This window comes from Kwoniella botswanensis, chromosome 1 (assembly GCF_036426115.1).
Source record: "Kwoniella botswanensis chromosome 1, complete sequence".
Taxonomy (NCBI): domain Eukaryota; kingdom Fungi; phylum Basidiomycota; class Tremellomycetes; order Tremellales; family Cryptococcaceae; genus Kwoniella; species Kwoniella botswanensis.
This window is the reverse complement of record NC_088599.1, coordinates 10,117,123-10,138,730: the sequence shown is the minus strand read 5'-3', so window position 1 is coordinate 10,138,730 and position 21,608 is coordinate 10,117,123. Positions and strand designations below refer to the sequence as shown.

The window sequence follows — 21,608 nt, the reverse complement described above, 5'->3', positions numbered from 1 at the left end:
CGGATGACATTTCTGTCACAAATGATGTTCTATGGACTCACGACGAGTCATTACGACATACCACTTCATACAGCCCTTCTTACTGTCTATTCATAAGCCTGTCAACATGTTTTCTAACCCTTTCTTCCCACTCATACCACGTTACAGAAGCATACCAATCATCTCTAACCTGACCATCAGATTGTCTAACGTCTTGTCGGCCCTCTACGACGGAGCTCAGTATATCAGCCTGTATCCCTTTACCATATGAGATGAATTGAGATATTGACGAATCGTGAAATGTCAAGATATGGAGATCTGCGCGACCCCACTCACCTCTCGCACCTTCTTTCCCAGGTGGTAAAACCCTCATACATCTCAGTACACCTTCATAAGTGTATCCCAGCCTCTTAGCTGCATTTTGACTCGCAATGTTCAAAGTGGTAGTTATCCATTGACATCGTCTCAGACCTAGTCCACCTTGTGATGGATGATCGAGTATACGGTGCATCACCAAACCTGTCGCGTGAGTTTGAACGTGTGTTCGCTGAACCAACCAGTCAATTTTCAATCAGCATTTCATACCAGATCCATGCTGTGACACCTATCGATTGTATGTTTAAGGCAGATAGCTCACATGAAATTCAGGTAAAATCATTATATATCCAGGTTCACAAATCATAGCTTGATAATTCGACGCTATCATACCGATTATTCCAGCAAAGACATAATCCTTTGGATCGACTGGTGAGGTGGTGTTAGGAGGTTGAGTGAAGATTGCCAGCATGAGTGTGTCCTATACAGGCCTCTCACAGTCAGCTTAACGAATGAATAGTCACATTTAGAGGGAAAGGGGACATGGCATAGGTTGAGAAAGATAGGTATGAAAAATGACACGTACAGAGGCCCTTCTACAAGTATTTTCAATCCATACCAAAACATCACCCAAATCCCTAAATGGAGCGAACCCAAGCCATCTTAGTACCTCGGGTGATCTGGAGTATGCTTCGAGTATCAACTGAGCATGGAGGGATGGCTAGAATCGATCTCAGCCACACGTAAGCTTTATCCCCCTCGGTTTGAGTCAAGCACACTCACTATAATAGGTCTCAATTCAACTTTATCAGATTTCAATTCCTTCACATCAAACACGTAATTGAGATCATACTCTTCAGGAGGGGTCGTAAGGTGTATATCCCTAGGTGTGGGCGAAGGTTGAGCGTAGTTGTTGATATAGGTTGTCATATTTGTTGAAGGTGATTGAAGGGTTCGTTTTGGTTCCTGGTTCGTCCGGAACGACTGACTTAACAAGTATATATATACATATATATGGATGGAGGTCGAGGAGCGTGTTCAAGTGAAGGAGGCTTAGCCGACGGTTACTCCCTCAGCTCGAGTCGTATACCTTTAGTCCAAGTTTGATGTCGTTCCCATTCGCGAATGTACGTGCTGATAACGAGATGATCGACTCGTCGGCCTGCAGGCTATTGGCGACTATCTCGCTTAAACCCTGTAACGAAGATAGCCGAATATCTCATCCAGCTTGCAGCGAAGTCAACTCGGATCATCCACTGAATTTGAATTGTGAGAATATGCATTTAAATCCTATAAGTTTGCTGTATGACTACCGAAGAGGACACAAGGGCGAAACCGAATATGCTATAACTGGAAATGACCTATGATTTCCTACTTTTCATCTGCTTCATGTCGATAAAAGCCTCTCCTTTCCTTTCCCACTGTATGTATGTCTACTCATCATCGATCCATCTTACAGATCCATGTCACTTCTTAAGCATGATACCCACCTAAAATCTATAACTTCTCCCTCTCGGGTTGTCTCTCCAAAGGTAACGTCTCCCTCCACCTACTCTCATTCTCCGTACCTTTAAACACCTCATATAACACCTGTTTGACATCTTCGACAAAGACAAATTCGATTCCCTTTTTGACTGACAACGGAACATTCTCATCGATATCAGGTTTACAAGCTATTGGAACGATGAGTCCTGCAAGGTCACACAACATGACATCAGATCAGTTTATCATACTTTCAACAAGAGAAAAGTAATCCAACTATAGGAATACGATACTCACTCTTGATACCTGCTCTATGTGCCGCTAGACTAATCCCCCAAATCATAACACCATGACAATTAGCTATCTGTCTCTAAACTCACCTAAAAACATGTCACTCACATTTTCTCCTTCAATCCACCAACAGGCAGGACCTGCCCTAACAGACTGATCTCTCCAGTCATGGCCACATCCGGATCAACCTTCGTTTTGGTAAACAAACTGACAAAAGCAGTCAAGATGGCCGTACCAGCCGAGGGACCTTCTTTACCTATTCCACCTTCGGGCATATGTAAATGTACGTCTCTATCGTTCAACGTCACCTCGTTATCCGATTTGGTTATTCCCAATGAATAAGCATTAGATTTGACGTATGATAAGGCGATTTGGGCGGATTCCCGGATGACTTCGCCTAGTTTACCGGTAAGCTGGAGATTACCTTTACCTGGCATTGCCTATGATATAGAACCAGGGTGTAAGCTCAGTGCTATAATGATCATGCCCAGGAGGGAGATTGGAATGTGAGGAAACAAGGGCGATTTGTTACGGAATCGCGCGGAAGAGGGGAAGTAGGGGTGAGCCAGACTCACAGTGACTTCGATAGGCATGACAGCACCTGAACCATTACCCAAGTAGCCTAATCCTGTCGAAACTCCAGCAGGTGGAGAAGATGTGTACAATCTATCTTTATGGTAGATGGGTCTAATCATAACTCATAGTTATCAGTGCAGCACTTGTTGTTCTCATTTTGATGATACCACAATCGTCAACACTTACGGTCCAACATAATCTCTCAAATTCTCTTGGGTGATCCTGACATGAACACCCTCAGGAACCTTCAATGGTTCTCTCGGGACAGTGGTAACATGTTTCGTCGTACCAGCATCACCAGGTGAAGGTGAATGATCTCCCGGTAAGTGTTCAGAAGCAGGTTTAATATCTGGTTCTTGAGCTTCTACAGTTTCCGTCGTTTCAGGTTCTTTAGGTTCAGGTAAAGCTTCTTCTCCTAGATCACTAACTATCTTGAAAGCTGCTTTTCGGTAAATCTATGAACACCACAATCAGCTTAGCTCTCCATCTTACATAGCAGAACCAGTGGTAAACAGATGAAGGTGAAACCCACTTTATCGATATGCTTCTTCAGATTCCTGACTCCACTTTCCCTACAATAGTATCTTATCAAAGCCTCGATAGCTCCAGGTTCGAGATCGATATCAACCTCTTTCAATCCCGATGCTTCCTTAGCTTGAGGTGACAAGTACTTCTCGGCGATGTTCATCTTTTCCGCTGAGACGTATCCTGACACTTCGAGAACTTCCATTCGGTCAAGTAAAGGTCCAGGAATAGTCTCAAGAACGTTTGCTGAGAAAAATTAAACAGTCAGCTATGAGCTCGCTGTGACAAACATGTGAAAATGATAACCCACCAGTACAGACAAAGAGGACTCTTGATAAGTCGATTGGGACATCGAGACTATCGAAACGTATGAGTTAATGGTTATCGCCGGTATGGAGGCAATTGCTAACTCACTAATGATCCAAGAACGATTTATTCTGCTCAGGGTCCAGCATCTCCAGCAAAGCACTCGCCGGATCACCATTATAAGCTTTACTGATCTTGTCGACTTCGTCAATCAAGATCAGAGGATTTTCAGTAGCGACTTTCTTGAGGGCCTGAACGGGTTTACCAGGCATGGCACTATCGCATTTGAATGGGTGTCAGTTGACGATGATCATATGCAGTGGGGACAACAGTGAATAGGAACTGATAGCGTAAGATAAGGGAGATGGGGGTGATGGTGTAATTTTGTACCCCACTCACCCGATATAAGTCCTTCTATGACCTTTAATCTCCGCCACATCCGTCAACCCACCCACCGAGAACCTAAAGAACTGTCTTCCAAGAGCTCTCGCAATGGATTTCCCGATCGAAGTCTTACCCACACCAGGTGGACCAGCCAGGCACAAAATCTTTCCTTCTACCGATCCACGTAATTTACCTACAGCCATAAATTCAAGTATACGATCCTTAACATCCTTTAGGCCATAATGATCTTCGTCTAATACCTTGATCGCATGTGAAATATCGTAATTCTCCGGTGAATGTACACCCCAAGGAACTTGGGTTAACCAATCGATATAATTCCTAGTAACGTTAAATTCTGAGGCTGAAGGTTCCAGATGTACCAATTTGTTCAATTCTTCATCAAATACTTTTCGAACCTGTTGAGGCATCGCTAGTTTACTTGCTTTTTCCTTGAACTGTTCGATAAGCTTATCTTTACCATCTGACTCCATACCCAATTCTTTCTTAATTCCTTTCAACTGTTCCATGAGATAATACTCTCTCTGTCTCTTCTGAATCTTGGTATCGACATCACGAGCAATCTTAAATTGTAATTGCGCATTGATTAATTCTTTTTTCAATAAGACTAATGAACGTTGTAATCGATCTTCAACATTGGTAGATTCCAATACTGCCTGTAGATCTTCCAAGTTAGAGGTGGATACTACAGCAGCAAGGTCGGCGAGTTTATCAGGTTCGTCAAATACTTGAGAAGACGTATTAGACATGGCGAATGATGTGACCTGTTCTCTGAACATCGGCTGTAATTGAGCGATCTCCTTGAATACTGAAATTAATTCTGACATTATCGCTCGGATCACTTGCGAGTCCTTCTGATATGGTTCAAGAGAGACGTTGGAGACGTTTGTGATTGATATTTCAGGGACAAGGGAATGGATGAAGTTGATAGGCGAAAGAGGTTTAGAGGCTTTAGATTCAGCGGGTTTAGGTGTTTCTATATAGTGACATATTCACAACAGTCAGTCACTAGTCCGAACCAGGTTCCAATGATCCATGCTCAAACCTACCAACTTGATCCTGACCTTCCTCAGACTCTCTAGAAACCGTTCCAAGCTCTTCTCTCACTTCCTCGACAGATGGTACATCGGGTTCGAAGCTTTCCACATGACCTTCTGGGTTTTCATCGGTTTCCGGGCTTGATTCCGATACATTCACTAAAGGTGCTTCACTTGATAATTGTCCAGGTGTTACCAACTCATCAATTTTGATTCTTCTATGAGGGAACAAGACAGCAGTCAAACTTTCAGGTTTACCTTCCCCTTCATTCGAAGTGAAACAACTTGTGATCTGACAGAAGACACCGACATTATGAACTTGATCCAGCGATTCGATCACGTCCGAATCCGAATTCGAGTCTTTCAGCAAAAAAGCTCCGACGTATGGTTGTCCTTTCGCTTGTAGTTCACGGATAGCCTTGATGACGGGTGGAGAACGCACTGTGACTGCTTTGTAGAATCCCGGGAATAGAGGCCGATGGGTAATGGGAACAGCTAATACCTGAGGATAAGTCTCGGGTATATTGGGTTTCACTATCTCTTTCCCACTTCCACCTCCACTACCAGACGAAGATCCAGGTAAAGAGAATGGATTGTTGGATGATGAACTGCTGCCCGAAGCTGAAGATCGAGCGGTAGATGATGATGATGATTCCTTTTTGGCTCTTTCTTCAGCCGTTTTGGACGATTCAGCTTCTTCCGATCCGTCTTTCTCTATTTCTTTCTTCTTCTCAACTTCGGTTTCCTTTACACCCTCTTTCTCTGATTGAGTTTTGGCTTCTACTTCCTCTGATCCTTTCTTGCCTTCCTCCTTCTCCTCTTGCTCTTTACCCTTATCTTTGTCGTTCTCACTAGCAGGATTCACCCATCGTTTCTTCTCCATCAACCTCGACGAGCTATGTATGCCCCTCTGATGCAGCACCGCATCTCTAGATCGACTTATCTCAATGTAGTGGGAGAGTGATTTAGATTTGGGAAGGGGTCGAGTGGCAAGTGATATTGATCGTGTGAGATGGGTCGGCCGAGAGGAAGTTGCGATGCCGCATCGCTGGGAAGAAGATGATCGTACAGCTGCTCGGATCGGTAGCATGTTGAGGGTATGTACAGAAAGCGAAAGCCTGTCGATTTGAATGAGGAAGACTACGACAGGTAGATGTGATTGCTATACGTAGGTGAATTATCGATTGGGACGTATAGATAGAATCGAGCATGACATTGGTAATCAATCGAAGAGTGGAGGGTGTATCACGTAGTTAGAAGATGTCCGATGATGAAGCGTACAGATCTTTCCTTAACCGAACCCTGTATCGCCGCTAGCTGGTTGTGGCGATTGATCCCGTTGTCAATCATATTCATCTCTCACTCCCACTCTTATGAATTCTAGGTAATATGCATGCTAGCCTAGACATGGCATATGTGAGTCGAGCCAATGGTCAGATATTGATACATGCTATTGTACAACAACTTCGTCCGGTTCATCTGGCTTGACGCCTTCTTGACCAGGTACTATGCCGTTCACTTCTCGATTGACAGTTTGAGATTCTTCTTCTCCTTCTTCTGCTGATGATTCATCGTCTATTGTTGAGGAAGGTATCCACCATAATGGCCTATATTGAGGGGGTGGAAGGTTCACCAGGTCTGGGTCAAATAGCTAGGCGTATCGACACGATCAATATCCTCTTTATCACGAGATCAGACAGGGCACAAAAAGAAAAAAAAAAGGTATGGCCAGGGATGCCCGAGGATTGGGAGTCAAGATGAACTATGTGAGGTAGAGGAGAGGAAGTATTTGTGTGCAGATGAATTACTTACCTCTATATACTGCTCATCCGCATATCTATGTTTACTACCCGCATGAGCCCGGTACTGGTTGTACATCGAGAAGTCAGCGGTTCATACTATGCAGAGACTCCTGTGGTGGGTGTAGGCGTTACTACAAATGAGTTTACTCACCTCGACAAGCGTAGAAGCGAAGTTCCATCCCTGCATCACCCTCAACGCACCAACCACACATCCTGTCTGATGTACTCCGATACTATCAATCCAACCCACGATTTATTAGCACAGTCTCGTCCACATACCGTAGAGAAGTCATGGAAGTGTATACTTACGGATCAATAAGCAGTATGGAATGCGCACGAGTATCTAGTATATATTTCTCTAACGTAACCTTGATAACTTCATCTCGTACGGGTTTCCATTCTGTTCCAGGAGGTCGCCATAATGTCAATCCTAGATGGATCTAATGAGATATAAGGATAACATCAGCGCATGCAAACCGAATGTATTTATGAATCGTGGGTAACTCACAAAGTCTATACCGGATGTTCTCATAAACGTCAATAACGGTTTGATAGGATGTTCAGGTGTGAGAGACACTATCGTTCGAAGATTCAGAGATGATAAAAACGGTATCTGAAAGTATGAAGGTTAGTGAGCGATAGTCTCAACTATGATAGCTCCAGCATAGCTCACCTGAGCTGCAGTCGGACTCGCACATCTGTAAACACCAGGTTCGACTATCGAGAATAGGTTGGGGACTTGAATCAGGGTCGGTCCAGGTGGTTGCTTCGACATCTTTGATGATATTTTGTGGTCGATCCGAGAGCTGTGTACACTGTATAGCCTGACTAGCCAGGCTATATACTCTGTTTGATCATTCTTCGCCTTGTACTCGACTGATTGTAGCTGATTATGTGTGAGGCGAGCATTTAACATTGCAAAAATCGTCATCAACATACACATACATTCCTCCACTGCTATATTTACCTGTCAATCCCATGCCATAAGTGGACATAGCCGCGATCTCCGGTTTGATCACAATATTACGTATTCAACAGACCTGTTCACCCGCCCCCTTTAGCTCGCATTTAGCGCGAATTGGCCCAAAGTCGCGTCTCTCCACTGATCTCAGAGAGTACGGTATGATTCAGGGTCAGGGGCAGCAGGACAAAGAGGGACGTGATTGATTGTTTTGTGCCCGTTGTCGTGTCGGATGAAACGATCTGTGCGTAAATAACAGGTAATAAAGCTGTCAGGTCTGGAACATGCATCTCTCTCTCATCCTCTTCCTCATCCTACGCAGAGCTGTGCTTGTGCTTGTCTTTCACTTTTCATTCCCTCATCTTTACAACAACAAAAGAACAAACGAAGATCACTTGATTGATCTACTTCACTCCGACTTCTTTTTTCCTTCTTAAACCTCAGTCTAAACAGACCCGCCTTCAACTGAATACCAGCCTAGCCTTTACTTGTTGACAAGTAGACACCTACCACAATATAATTCACACACACGCTCCTTTCATCCTTTGCGGTCCGACCAACACAAACGGGCCCAAGCTCAACCTCATACATACCACACCATACCATACCATACCGTATACAATCGTGATACCTACTTGCTGAAGAAAGTCGCTCTTTAGATTGATAAACAATCGTGGTCATCAGTCCTTGTCATCATCGTATACTCGTCTCATCTACCAGTCAGTATCATTCAGAACATATCATATCAAGATATCACTCGTCATTCACCTCCCCATCTCGCTCTCATCGACGATCGCTAACGTATATTGCCTACACTTTCCTTTGATCACTCTTTCCTTACAGATCTTCCAACATGCACATCTCCGCTACCCTTCTACTTCTCCCCTTAGTGTTGGCCCATCAAGGAGCACCACCCGCTCATCCTCATAGGAGACATCATGCACGAGCGGTCGTAGATGCCAATCGACCGGTCCCGAGAGCAGGCGGCGTCATCGATAATGGTACTTTAGCTTCGATCTCCCAGCACAACGCTGAAGCTTCAGCGACCCAAACCAACCTCGCTACTTCTGCCACTGCCTCTGCAGCCCAAGATGACGATGATGCCATCACTAGTGCAGTGACCAGCGCATCAAACAGTGGGAAATTCGGTGATGGTCTACCTTCAACCACACTTTCTTCGAGTACTGCTACTGTCAGTTCAACCAGATCCATAGAAATGGACTGAATGGATGAGCTGACGAGATATCCATATCCAATAGTCTTCCGCTGCTTCAACGTCGACAGAAGATCTCGCAACCTCTAGTGTGACTTCAGATACAAGTGAATATCCATTTCTTCTTCCCTTACCCTCTCATTCCCTAAATCTGTCAAGTGTGAGCACAAGTACAATTACAAGTACAGGTTCAAGTACCCTGTCAGAATCAAGTACGAGTACAAGTGCGGATACAGATTTTGCCTTCTCAAGTTCCGTTTCAAGTGTCTCCTATCAAATGACATCAAGTACAAGTTCAAGTATAGCTGACCAGTCATATTACTTCTCATCATCATCAGTCTCCTCAACTCTTTCATCAGATGTGGAATCTTCAACCTCAATCTCGACCGAAGCCGCTCCCAGCACGATCTCTCAGGTCGCTACGTCCGCCGCGGCATCTACCACCGCTCATTCGACCGTTGTTCTCGTCACCACCGCATCAAAGTCACAAAGCACCCATAAAGCTTCGTCGACTGCCGAGTCTGCCGAGGGAGAAAAGAAATCTTCAGGTATCGGTAAAACCGCTTTGATCGCTATTATCGTTGTCGCCTCCGTGGTCGGTGCGGCAGGTATCGGTTGGACATTGTTCAGAAAATGGAAGTTGAGACCTTCGAACAGGTTCGGCAAGAGGATGAACCCTATTGACTTCTCGCCTAACAACGGTGATATGAACGATGACTTGTAAGTTTCCTTTCTCCTCAACGGCTTATGTGGGGTATCAACCTGATTCGTTTTCGTTTGAATAGCTTTGAGAAAACACTTCAACGAACCGCTTCCAATTCATCTGCGTCAAGACAACGAAGAGAATTGGTTGCCGAGCTCGATGATCCTAACCATGTCCCTGGTGTTCCCCCTCACGATTTCACAGTTGGTACAGCCGGTGTTGGTGCTTATGCAATGTACAACCAAGATCCTTATGCCCACGCTGAACAATACGATTACGAGGCTGCATACAACGAACAAGGTCAACCTCAACATGGTTACGATCAATATCAGTACCCTCCCCAAGCTGTCACACAAGATCATCAAGGTTATGCAACTTACCAAGGTGCTCCTCTTACTCAAGATGATGCAGGTTACGCGGACTTGCAAAGAGGTAATTCGATCGGAAGTGGTTCAGGTCACGGACACGGACATGTTCAAGCAATGCACCAACATGATCAGCAAGGTGTTTACCCTGGTGAACTGTCTTTCCCCAATGCAAGTGAATATGGTGCTTTGGGTAGACCTACTGGAGGTGCTGATGGACCGTGAGTGTAACACGAGCTTTAAACAAGGAATGTTTGGCTGATTATTACGATGGTGTAGATACGCCCAAGCTGCTCAATATAGAGGATACTAAACCTCTTTCCCCCATCCATATATTTTAAATCTTTTGTTCGACTCCCTGATATTCTGAAAATCCAGCTATGACTTGCTGGTCAAGTCGTCCTCCTATCTAAATGATTCTCCTTTTCTCAACGACCGATGACCAATTCTCTGATACCTTGCTGCCATTAACCCATACTTCAATCACACTCAACACGTGATCTCAAACAACTATGTCAATCTATACAAAGCATCATAATATCTCTTTTCCCACTTGTTTATACGTGTATGTGCCAGACTATAAATTAGTTGTGCGTTGTGCTGTGCTATGGAAGGAAGGGGGGTTTTGGGTTGAGAGGATAGAAAAGGAGATGAGAGAGACATCCTGTATTAATTTTTGTATTCATACATGCACCTGATAATCTCACTTCTGACGAGTAGTCCGAATTATTATGGGGTTTAGGATCATCAGACAACAGACACTGAGGATACATATTGAGACTAGTTGAGATCTTAGGAAGACAGGAAAGTATGTACAGTACAGCTAAACATCAAGCCATCAAGGTACACTAGCGAAACCTGCCAATCCAGCGATATTCTGTATATTGTCTACGATATCCTTGAGGTCGTACCATTTCACTCCGTTATTCGGATCACGTAACCTTGCTCTGAGTTCGATGGTGATCAAGCAGAAAAAAAGTCAGCAAACAAGGTTCAGCTGATGAGTATCTTACGTGTGAATCTGGACTCACCTTGCGTTATCAGGTCCATCCCCGCTATATGACATTACAGCGTATGCGTGTCCGTCATTTAACTTGGATGTATCGCCTTGAGTACCGATCACCATTCGGCTATTGTTGGAGTGTTTGATCCAATACCCTAGAAGGAACGAGTACCGTATCAACGATGAGCTGCAGTATATTATACTTGACTTTACAGTACTGTATGGCATGGTGTAGAGGAGGACTCACAAGCTCCTGCGATAGTTGGCTCGATTATCGCATCAACCTCTTTACCGGTTAAGAACCTCAAGGCGTTTGAAGCTTTTCCACCATCTAGGGTATTTTCTTTTACACCCTCATATCCACCCATTTTCATCACTCCTCTTTTGATAGCTGCTGGCCACCTATGTACAATAATACCAAATCATCGGTCACTAAAACGTATCACACCTTACCAAACCACGCATGTCACCCGCTCTGAGTTCGGTGTGAGTTACTGACCAATTGGTTAAACCATCTGCTATACCCGTAACAGAAGATTTGTGATCCACCTCAAAAGTCTTCCATTCATCATCTTTAGTAAGAAGTTTGATCTTTGCCTTATCTGTATCTTTACCCTCCTCACCATTGCCTATACCGATATCTTCCACGATATTTGTAATAGTGGCTGGATGACATTTGACGAGTGCAGCCAAAGTAGCTTGAAACCAACATTCCCCTTCCGGTCCTATATATATAGTATTTCAACCCGACGAGATAAAGATAACAAGCAGAAATTTCCATGTTGGCTGATGGAGGGCTCGGATCAATTGGAATGGGATCACTCACCCTGTAAAACGTCCGTTACGACTGGACCGCCTTCGGACCACAACGGTCCAGCGATATTATCTTTGAACTGCTCATCTTGACCTGGTAGACTATCTACGGGTCTGGCAAGGGCCACATTTATGGGTCCAGCCCAAATATAACATAAAACTGCAATTTATGAATATGTTATACGCCATGCTTCATGATCATGATCAGTCCTTACGAGATGAAGAAACACTGAGCTCACCAGCTAATAAAGCACTGGTGAACATATTCTTACGCAGACCGTTCAAAGATATATAGACACAGTACATTATATTACAATGAATCTTAGAGTATCGAAGTATACCGTGAGATGTAAGTGATACACTTTTATCAACTTATTGTACTTGTAAACACAACGATTGATTAAGCCGCTCGGATTTCACAATCGAACAAGTTACGACACATAATCCACATAGGTCTATGTCTCCGTTTGATCGATCTCCTTTCTGCTTCAAGTTAATCAATCCTTGTAGATGAACGGATTAAATGAAAGGGAGAATGTCATCTTTATACTTATCTTTCTCATTACCCCATTCATTCCACCTTTCAACACCTTGATCCCGCAATTGTGCCGTGATTTCAAGCTAGCATGCTGTTCATTACTGCAGGCTATACTAGATCTCATGTACCGTATTGTGATTTACCAGAGTTGCATTTCTTTTCCCTTTGTCCCGATCCGATGAGATATCTTCCATCTCCTTGTTCTCTAAGGGGTAAGTGACACATTAGTGAGAGGACTCGCTCCTGTGCTAGTGTTCTAGTGTATCATCAGGTCGAGTTGTTCGTCCATGTGTACTGACTTCTTGGCCGTTGCATGTTGATCGGTCATCCAAGGACATAGAAGAATTGGCAGGTAGAATACCACAGCGTATAGATGGTGTCATAACATTTCACGGTTGAAGTTGCAATTAGCCTTGATCTCATTGAGATATACTAAATATGAGTTGCATATTGGATATATAAGCAAGGCGGGGTATCATCGTCCATCACAACACAGAAATAGGTGCTACAGAGGACAAAACATGATGCGTCAAGTAAGATATATCGTGCACAGCAATACCATGAAAGATTGTCTGGGAAAATCAGTCCACCTCTTTGGTAAGGTCAACAGGCCACGAGACGATATCTAAATCTTTGACAATATCGTCCCAGCTGTACACTCTCCGTCCCACTTCAGGATTGGGATCGTAGAGGTCGATCGTTCTAGTAGGTCAATCGCAAAATTGATACAGGATATCAGCAAGCAACACGACTTTGAGGTGAATCACCGTGCAACTGTCGATGATTAGGTTCAATGCTGTATCCCGCCACTCACTTGTTCTCCTTGAATACTTGTACTACCCCATAATCATGTTCAGGCGTTAACTTAGTAACTCCTTGTTCAACCGTACGGAAGATGAAAGGCTGTTTATCGGGACCGATATCATTCCAAACGTTCCCTGTAAGGGTACCGAAAAGTCAGTCAGTGTCAGTGTCGGAATCAGAATTGGCAGGCAGTGATCATGACATGACACCTTGGAGCGATTCCTTTCTCGATCCTTACAATGGTAATCAGAGAGAGAGGTTCAAACTCACATAAATCAACAGTCTCTACCTGATCCGCTCTATATGTCTCACCAGTCAATACTTTCAAACAGTCTTTAGCTACTCCTTGACCTAATCTGTATGTCTCGACTCCGGGAGTATTATGCTGTATGATAGCTGATCGGAGCACAGCCGGCCATCTGCATTTCAAGTATCGCTCAGCATGTGGTATACTGAGCAGTACGTACATACACAGATAGGTTGAGAGGAGGATGTGGTAACCTCAAACTTACCCGACATTATCATCACCCATGACTTGCGATCCATTCACCACCGCCTGGGCATAATCCACCGTATAATTCTTTACTCCACCATCTAACAAATGAAGTTTTACGGTAGTGGTACTTCCCGTAGTGGACAATTGGTCGAAAAGATTCTGGATAGACGATGAGTTGACATTGGCCAGAATGGCTGCTGTCGCAGGGTACCATGCTTGTGGATCATCTGTAGAGTTCGAGTCCATCTCTGTTGGAAAAGTCACTCAGATCATCAGTCACGTTCACATTCATCAATCTGTCAAGTAAAATGAGGGTAGACTGACTTTGTATGGCATCTGACAAGACTGGCCCGTTGACGCCGAAAAGCGGTGGGACGGCAGGTGGGGCAGGGTCCGGTGCTGCTAAGCGAGGGCTATAGGAGGGAACAATGGCTGCTTGACTGACACTCAGAAGAGTCAGAGCTTCATCAAAGTCATGTCGTCTCAGCGACAGTACACTCGGCGAGTTCAAAGAGCAACGATGCGAGCTCACCACCTGCTAAGATCTGATGATGAGTCATGGTATATGGTTCTTGGCTTTGTATGAGCAGCAGGATATTCTACCTGTCACTCAGCAAGTAAACAAAATGATTTATGACAAGACAGTCTAGAATGAATGACAAAAAGACAAGTCTTGAACACGAATTGGAATGGGCTCATTGAGGTTTTGATCAGATCTGAGACTAATCATCAACATGAGTAGATGAAAGGAAGGGCACTTAAATCTTCAGATGTCAATTATATCCTTTGATGAGATCATAAGGCGATACATACATAATATCACACATCACCTTTTATGAAAGCAAATCTTGCACTGATAACCCCTTGACTCATGTCAGTCTGGGCCTTCGAAACGCTACACTCCACTATAGTGCCACTTGTCTGACAAGCGCCGCCACTGAAGAATTGTGAAGTTACTGTCTACCGTCAACAAACGAAGTGGAGGTTGTCCAAAATCACTACTGCACAAGTCCAGCAACCTTCTTCTCTTCCCTCTTCTTGTCAAAGACAAACGAATAACGTCTTTCAACAGTAACAATTGATTGTAGAACCGGAGAGGAGCAAGAGTGATAAGTTGAAAGCTAAACGATGGCAACTCCCAAGATCAGATCAGCCAATGCGGTAAGTCAAGGCTTGCATCTCGTTTGCCTAATGATTTACTGATCAAATTTCCTTCCGGTAAAGGCCTCAACGTTCATCCTAGCGCCTGAGTTACCTAAGATCGATAAGCTAAAAGAAGGCCGATCGTAAGCTTCTCTTCGTCTAGCAGTCTGGACAGGAAAAGCTTATCAGTATCTCAATAAGATAGGTATGAGATATCGCTGGTGAAATCGGAGAATCTCTCGAAGAAAGCTCAGGATTCGATATTCACGCTGTTTGATGAAAATATGTATGACCTGTGAGTACCTCTCAACTGTCATATAATCCCAATGGTCACCAACATGAATTGGATGCTAAAGTGTGAACTTATGATTGGTGTGGGTGCACAGTCAGAAAACATCTTCTTTCCCATATACCGAACGATCCAAACGAGAAGAACTATTTAATCGAGATGCGAGGTACATCATACTTCTCTCCCCTCCCCAGTCACTTTCCTCAACACCAATACCAATCGTAAGTGGTAACAACAAGAAAGGGAAGGCTAAAGAGACACCGACGGATTTTGATTATGATAATTTACTGGGCTTCTGCGGGTTCAGGTTTGATACGGAAGAAACTCTAAGTAGTAGAGATGCAGAGGTTGCTTATTGGTAAGTGACCAATCATTTTGTAGACCTACCACTAGTGGTTGATCGTATAGATGATCTCGCCTATAGCTACGAAGTGCAGCTTTCCAGCAAGTGCCGAGGTCAAGGATTGGGTAAGAGGTTATTGGATATACTGCAAGATATAGGGAGGAGAAGGGGGCTGGATAAAGTCATGTTGACGTGTCTGAAGAGTGAGTCGATATCTAATCTGACAGATCAAGAGGAAAGATGTGTTGCAGGAGATAACTTCGTTCTGCATAGGTAATGAGTCCGCTTTAGCATTTTATACCAGACAAGGGTGTGTCACATCATGTCCATCTGACCAAAATTCAAGCTGATATGCACCTCTCAGGTATATACCCGATGAGATAGATCCTACACGGATCAATGAGGAAGAACCTGTCGATGAAGACGAGGAGGAAGAGGAGGAAGAAGTAGATTATAGAATACTAAGCAAGAGCTTGAAAAGAACGTAGAATGCATTTGACACAGATACAACGTGAACTTAGTATACAAACAACACTCGATATAGGAACATGACCTCTCCAATGATAGCCAATGGATCATCAATGCCCGTCCCCTTTACTTTCTGCTGAACCCGATACGAGACTCAGCAGTATATCCACCGCGTTCCTTCCATTGACCGGAGTATCTTCTATACTCGACATATCATTCCTCTCTAACCATATATCCAGATCCTTCCATACCTATAGAAGTCCTCATCAACCATCAGCGTTGACCCAATATACATGTCATCATGCTATGGCATAGCAACTCACCTGATCCAATTCTGCCTCTTTCTGTCTACCCCACACGCCCTCCTTATACGTCCAATCGACTTTCCTAACTTCCTTCCTCTTCTTCCTTCGTATTTCTCCCTCTTGGTCGACCCTTCTCACCTTGTTCTTCCGATGAGTCTCCTCCGGACGTCGATGCATCCATCCTTCTCCTTCCACCTCTTGCCCTCCTCCTCCAGACCCAATTTTATCAGGAGTATGCGATATGTTTCCTGATCCCGGTCGGAGCGCAAAAAAAGCCGATGGATCTTCACCCTTTCTTCGTTTCTGGACTGATCTAATCGCACTAGCAGGAGGTGGATTTTCAAGATCCACTCCAGGACCGTGACCGGGAGTAGCAATAAATTTATTTTTCTTACTTGGTGTCCTTTCTACATCCTCCTCTTCCTGCTGGTTCTTCGTGGTGTGCTGTGGATGTTTGGTAGAAGGTTGTCTAGTTACACTCTGTCGTAAAGGACTTGCAATGACACTATCATATGTCCTAGGTGTTCTTGGCGATTTGACCAATGAACTGATATCTAATCCAGAACTGAACTTGTATTTCTTTTTGGGAGTCTGTAATGGACTTAAAACGTCTTCTGGACGTACTCCTCCAGAGGGTGTTATACTTTCTTCTATATCTATATCTTCAGGGATACCCAACGAATTGGAGTGGGAGTTGGAGGATTTCTTTGAAGGTGAATTACCAGCCGTTGACGTTGATGATCTTTTGGAAGGTGATCCTCCTGTTGAGCGTTTGGAAGGTGAGACGGAAGGAGAGGGTATCGATTCGAGTAAGATTCGACATTTGGAGAGGGTCGAACGGAAATGGGCTGGAGAGACGGACGAGGCTTTTTGAGCGGACGATAATGGTAAATCTTTACTTTGTATTCTACCATCCAGGGATACAGTATTTTCAGCTCAGCTCAACATGGATTCCTCATGTGAACATATATACTGGATGTGTAAGTGAAGTGATAGTACATAACGATACTCACTTCTCACATCCCAACAAGGCAGATACACCAACTAAAGCTGCTCTCTCCTCGGGTTTCAGATCGTTACCTTTGCCCGGTCCGGTAAGGTGTCTGAGGGTGGACAGGATCTGAGCTGAGATGGGTATAGCTGGATGAGTAGCTGATGGGAATAAAGGGATGAGTTCGTTAGAGGACATGGTGGTCAGGTTGGTCAACAGAACGTGCGGAGAAGACAGGAAGAGTGAAAGATTAAGGAGGCAGACAAGACCCATCTTGATTTTTGGGCTGTCAAAGTCATCATCAAACGCGTCCTCAACATCCACTCCTCTCTTCCATCGGAACTGAACCGCATCCATCTCCTATTCTTTGCGTTGTTCAGTCACTATCACCAAGCACCATCATTGTCATTCACATAATATGCATTGTTCGAGCCTATCATCGGCATCGCATCAAATCGATATTCTACATCTACGTCTACGTGCTATGTTTGGTTAATTATCATAGTTCAACTATGTCAAAATGTAAAGGAAATGGCACTAGGCCATTCTACTTTGTATGAATAAGAATTGTACATATTATCGAAAATATCTTACAGTAAGAGATCAAAGTGATCATCTATCATATCATATTCGTTCGTTTCACCTCAGTCAGATCGTCTTCTCAACATCAATCTCTTCTTCATTGCCTCTGCTCTTTTCTCTCTCTCTTTCATCTCTTCCTCTTGTTCACTCGCAGCTCCAGCATCAGCTTCTGATCCGAAATCAGATTCCACATCATTATCGTATGAATCACCTTCAAACAAGACCACATCACCTTCACCTTCTTCATCCGAATCTTGTTCAACACCGTTCTTCAGGATAGTTTGAGGTGCAGGTGTACATGTGATCATAGGTACGGACAAAGATGGACTTCCACTAAGGTTGGAGAAGGACGATCTGATACTTTCGGTAGGGGAGGCGGGCGAAGGTGAACTGAAGGCTCTTCTGGGTGAAGGAGAAGGTTGCTTGGTAGGTGTACAGTAAGAGTCCAAAGAGTTGATTCTGAATCTCGATTCTGTTGGAGTAATCATGCCGTTCGCACTGAACCTGGAGAAAGCACCTTTAGTAGGTGAAGGGACGTTCCCAGCACCAGTGCCAGAGGTGAAAGAGGTCGATCGCTCTTTGGGAGGGGTAACTCTCAAGGATGGCTTAGACTTGGAAGAGTTGAAAGTAGCTGCGATAGCTTCGAAAGAAGGTAATTCACCTAGAGACATTGGTGGCATCGACATCGGTCTGGCTTTACCGCCCGGTCCCGATCCAGATAATCTTCCGGTAGTTCGTTCTCTGAGAAAAGGGGCCAATCTAGGTTCTTTGACGGGAGTAGTCAAAGGTTCCGTAGGAGGAGTCGCAGGTCTCCTGTTGCTCAGGATGGACGCGAGGACGATTCGAGCTTCACGTCTTGGTGATTCCTCTGTGGGAGTCTTGATCACTTCGATGGATTCTTGAGAATCAGTTCTTGAGACTGTCCTAATTCTGTTAGGTGATCCAGCTGAAGAACATCGCTTGTGATCGGTAGAGATTCTAGCTTGGATCTGAGCGAGACTGGGCAATCTGGAAGGCACACTGGGTAACTTCGATCTAGCTTTGGCTTTCTCCTCAGCGGTGATCTCGGAAGAATCACTGGAAGGCGATCCGGAGCCAATATCGGACTTGGTCCTACCATGCTTGGCAGCGACTGAAGAAGTCTTCTTGGATTTGGCTGAGAATTCAACAGCAGATAGTCGAGGGACGAACTCAGGTGGTGGTCGACTTTGATCCAATCCTGAAAAAGTAGTCTTAGAAGGAGATGGATGAGCGGACTGAGTGAACAAGGGGAAATAATCGGTTCGTGGCATTGATGAGGATGGCTCGGATTTCTTCGAGGGCGAGTTACCGGCTGCTACTGACGCAGCGAGAGGTGAGTTAGGAGGGAGCACAAAGTTGTACGATGAGGGCGAGACAGGTGGGCTTTGAGGAAGAGTTGATTCGGTGGAAGCTGGCGAAGCTGTAATGTGATCAATCAATCAACAGGTATGACGAGTAGAGAGCGGAAGGACGACTCACGTTTCTCTTGAACCCGTCTTCCCTTCGCACGCTCGACAACATCCCAAAGAGATTTCCGAGCTTGAGTCTGGGGTTGAGATACGCGTCTTTCCCAAGGTTTGACTGAAGGTTGATCAGACCAACCTTCCATTTCGAGCGGGGTAGGCATCTTACCCATGGCCATGTTGAATGAAGGAGAGTTGGGATCGGGTTGAAGAGCTGCCTCGGCAACTGAGAAAGCTAGTAATCGAAGAGGAGTAGGGTCGGGCGAAGAAGGACAGTAGAAGTTGAGAGGGTGAGAAGGTTGGAACGAGATGGTTTGAGCCATTTTGCCTGATAAACCCTGTGTTTGACTGAAAATGTAGATGTCCAGATCGAGAATTACTTATTACTGATTACTGATCGATTAACTGAGACCTGCTTTTGCTTGAGTTGATAAGTTTGATCTTTATATAAATACGTAGGTTACCAGAACCAGAAAGTCGATTATGTTGGAAGTTGCTGTTTTAGTTGGTAAAAAGAGAGATGTTGGAAAAGGAGATAGGTTACCAAGTCAAAGAGTAAAGCAATGTAACGTAAGGTAAAAAGGATTATACTCTAGGTAAAACTTGGTAAGTTAATGATCCTTTCTCAAAAGAGGAGGATGAAAGGAAGATTCTATTATCAATGTAAGAGTGTGAGAGGAGGGGATATCTGCGCGTGGTAGTCAAAAAAGGTTGATCAGCCTTTGAGATTATATGTTTTAGATGAGTTTGAGATGAGTGTAAGCTGCACGGCAGGTGTAAAGATGTTAATTGGGTAGAAATGGAAGGCGAAACAGATAGTTCAGATGAACGATGAAGAGAGAAGAGAAAGACGAACGATGTCGGAATTGAAGGTGATGGGAATGAAATGGATTGGGATTGACGAACGCGTTGACAAAGGAGCTATCAACGATAAGAGGGGGAGATGAAAGGGATAGACCAAGACCTAACAGATCGATCACGCTGGGGCACACAACACACATAGAACAGACGAGTCATACGTGTCTTTTGGTATCACGTTGGATGATACTAGGTTTGATGGAACTGGCGTATACATGAGGTTGTGAAGGAAATAGACGATGGTATCGAGGTGAAACACGCCATGACACACCCGCTCTGACCCATTCCCCATCTCTCTTTATTTTATTTCTTCATCCAACTTGATCCTCGAGCTCGAGCAGAGTATTCAGTATAACGGAGCATGGCCATCGACGTCAAGTACCAATCGCGCCACCGTGCTTCCATCCATCGATCACACACACACTCACACACACCAACAGGCAAATGGAAAAGATGAAATCAACAAAAGAACGTCACTCACAAATGAAAAGACACCTGGTCCTTGGACTGCACAGCAGCAACTAAACGATCAACGTCTATTTCTAAAGATCAACCAACTAGCAAAACAAAGAAGATATCGTTCCTTCTCGGATTTTGGATTGTTTGCTTTCGATCTTATATAATATCCACTTGATACTTGAGTACCTGTTGTTCTTTTTAGAAGACCGAATTGAATTGGTTTTCTTCAGGTTGTTTACGTATGTGGATATGACTATAAGTGAAACAAGACTCCACTGAAACCGGGAATAGTTGATTCCACTTTCTTCTTTACTGGTCAAGGGACGGATGATTACGGACTGGTCCAGGTAAGACCGCTAAGAAGGGATGCTTGCTTTGGGAAGGTTTCGGGTTGGTTTTGGTTTGCGTGTCTACTGAAACAATGTAAGACAAAGTCGGTCTGTCGTGATGGGTTCGTATATATTATGTACGTGAATCGATGCTAATACTGATGCTGATGCTGATACTGATGCGTTGATGTTGTAAAGAATGTAAGTTGAGAGGGTTTTGTATATCTGATATAAATATACAAGCCTCTTCTTTTGGATTGGATTGATGGGATCGGCGAAACCTGTCAACCGTGCGTTGATTGTTGTGTGTAATAAGCGTCGAGAGACAAGAGGGGTCTTGTCGTATAAACCTATGTAAAAAGAGAAGAAAGAGGGGAACGATAATGAGAAGGGAAAGAAGGGAAAGAGAAGAGAGGAATAATGCTATATCTATGAATATGAATGTCCTTGCCTTTCCAGAATCAGATCGTCATGTCATGTAAAGTAGAGACAGACCAACAGCACGTCTATACTTGAAGATCTACCTTACCTTAATCTCAGCGTGAAGGTGTAACTGATCTTTTCGAACAATCACAAAGCCACGAAACAACCCATCGCAACCGATGGACCGGGATAACCCTTGAATGGACCCTGGGATTCCGAACATACCATATCACTTGGCACATATCAGGAAATAGATTTCCTTGTTAGCGCGTTTTATGAGTGATTCAAGACTCTCTTTGTGACGATGCATGTTTTACTAGGAA

The 21,608-nt window shown here is 44.2% G+C and overlaps 9 protein-coding genes across 9 annotated transcripts; 2 read left to right on the top strand and 7 right to left on the bottom strand.

Moving 5' to 3' along the window:
- Nucleotides 1-79: 79 nt before the first annotated feature.
- On the bottom strand, nt 80-1,224 carry L199_003841 (uncharacterized protein; the record flags this gene model as incomplete). The annotated part of the gene is made up of 5 exons (XM_064889569.1): nt 80-204; nt 316-526; nt 617-775; nt 881-1,015; nt 1,078-1,224. 5 exons carry the CDS (start codon nt 1,222-1,224, stop codon nt 80-82), a joined length of 777 nt encoding a protein of 258 aa, XP_064745641.1.
- Nucleotides 1,225-1,791: 567 nt separating this feature from the next.
- L199_003840 (uncharacterized protein) lies at nt 1,792-6,003 on the bottom strand (the record flags this gene model as incomplete). Its single annotated transcript, XM_064889568.1, has 10 exons — nt 1,792-1,985; nt 2,074-2,102; nt 2,176-2,507; nt 2,643-2,754; nt 2,830-3,098; nt 3,176-3,414; nt 3,479-3,525; nt 3,583-3,750; nt 3,874-4,852; nt 4,926-6,003. The coding sequence occupies 10 exons, from the start codon at nt 6,001-6,003 to the stop codon at nt 1,792-1,794; spliced, it is 3,447 nt and encodes a 1,148-aa protein (XP_064745640.1).
- A 360-nt stretch (nt 6,004-6,363) lies between these two features.
- On the bottom strand, nt 6,364-7,490 carry L199_003839 (uncharacterized protein; the record flags this gene model as incomplete). The annotated part of the gene is made up of 6 exons (XM_064889567.1): nt 6,364-6,564; nt 6,726-6,779; nt 6,867-6,948; nt 7,025-7,155; nt 7,224-7,328; nt 7,389-7,490. 6 exons carry the CDS (start codon nt 7,488-7,490, stop codon nt 6,364-6,366), a joined length of 675 nt encoding a protein of 224 aa, XP_064745639.1.
- A 1,039-nt stretch (nt 7,491-8,529) lies between these two features.
- L199_003838 (uncharacterized protein) lies at nt 8,530-10,270 on the top strand (the record flags this gene model as incomplete). The annotated part of the gene is made up of 5 exons (XM_064889566.1): nt 8,530-8,868; nt 8,936-8,996; nt 9,228-9,609; nt 9,675-10,178; nt 10,237-10,270. 5 exons carry the CDS (start codon nt 8,530-8,532, stop codon nt 10,268-10,270), a joined length of 1,320 nt encoding a protein of 439 aa, XP_064745638.1.
- Nucleotides 10,271-10,795: 525 nt separating this feature from the next.
- On the bottom strand, nt 10,796-12,037 carry L199_003837 (uncharacterized protein; the record flags this gene model as incomplete). Its single annotated transcript, XM_064889565.1, has 6 exons — nt 10,796-10,904; nt 10,989-11,115; nt 11,208-11,362; nt 11,460-11,685; nt 11,787-11,933; nt 12,013-12,037. 6 exons carry the CDS (start codon nt 12,035-12,037, stop codon nt 10,796-10,798), a joined length of 789 nt encoding a protein of 262 aa, XP_064745637.1.
- An 855-nt stretch (nt 12,038-12,892) lies between these two features.
- L199_003836 (uncharacterized protein) lies at nt 12,893-14,171 on the bottom strand (the record flags this gene model as incomplete). The annotated part of the gene is made up of 6 exons (XM_064889564.1): nt 12,893-13,013; nt 13,126-13,249; nt 13,386-13,534; nt 13,628-13,859; nt 13,936-14,073; nt 14,144-14,171. The coding sequence occupies 6 exons, from the start codon at nt 14,169-14,171 to the stop codon at nt 12,893-12,895; spliced, it is 792 nt and encodes a 263-aa protein (XP_064745636.1).
- A 568-nt stretch (nt 14,172-14,739) lies between these two features.
- Nucleotides 14,740-15,874, top strand: L199_003835 (uncharacterized protein; the record flags this gene model as incomplete). The annotated part of the gene is made up of 7 exons (XM_064889563.1): nt 14,740-14,772; nt 14,836-14,897; nt 14,960-15,049; nt 15,141-15,401; nt 15,468-15,589; nt 15,660-15,696; nt 15,751-15,874. 7 exons carry the CDS (start codon nt 14,740-14,742, stop codon nt 15,872-15,874), a joined length of 729 nt encoding a protein of 242 aa, XP_064745635.1.
- A 90-nt stretch (nt 15,875-15,964) lies between these two features.
- L199_003834 (uncharacterized protein) lies at nt 15,965-17,348 on the bottom strand (the record flags this gene model as incomplete). Its single annotated transcript, XM_064889562.1, has 3 exons — nt 15,965-16,105; nt 16,178-17,066; nt 17,173-17,348. The coding sequence occupies 3 exons, from the start codon at nt 17,346-17,348 to the stop codon at nt 15,965-15,967; spliced, it is 1,206 nt and encodes a 401-aa protein (XP_064745634.1).
- Nucleotides 17,349-17,794: 446 nt separating this feature from the next.
- On the bottom strand, nt 17,795-19,539 carry L199_003833 (uncharacterized protein; the record flags this gene model as incomplete). The annotated part of the gene is made up of 2 exons (XM_064889561.1): nt 17,795-19,173; nt 19,233-19,539. The coding sequence occupies 2 exons, from the start codon at nt 19,537-19,539 to the stop codon at nt 17,795-17,797; spliced, it is 1,686 nt and encodes a 561-aa protein (XP_064745633.1).
- Between the last annotated feature and the right edge of the window lie 2,069 nt (nt 19,540-21,608).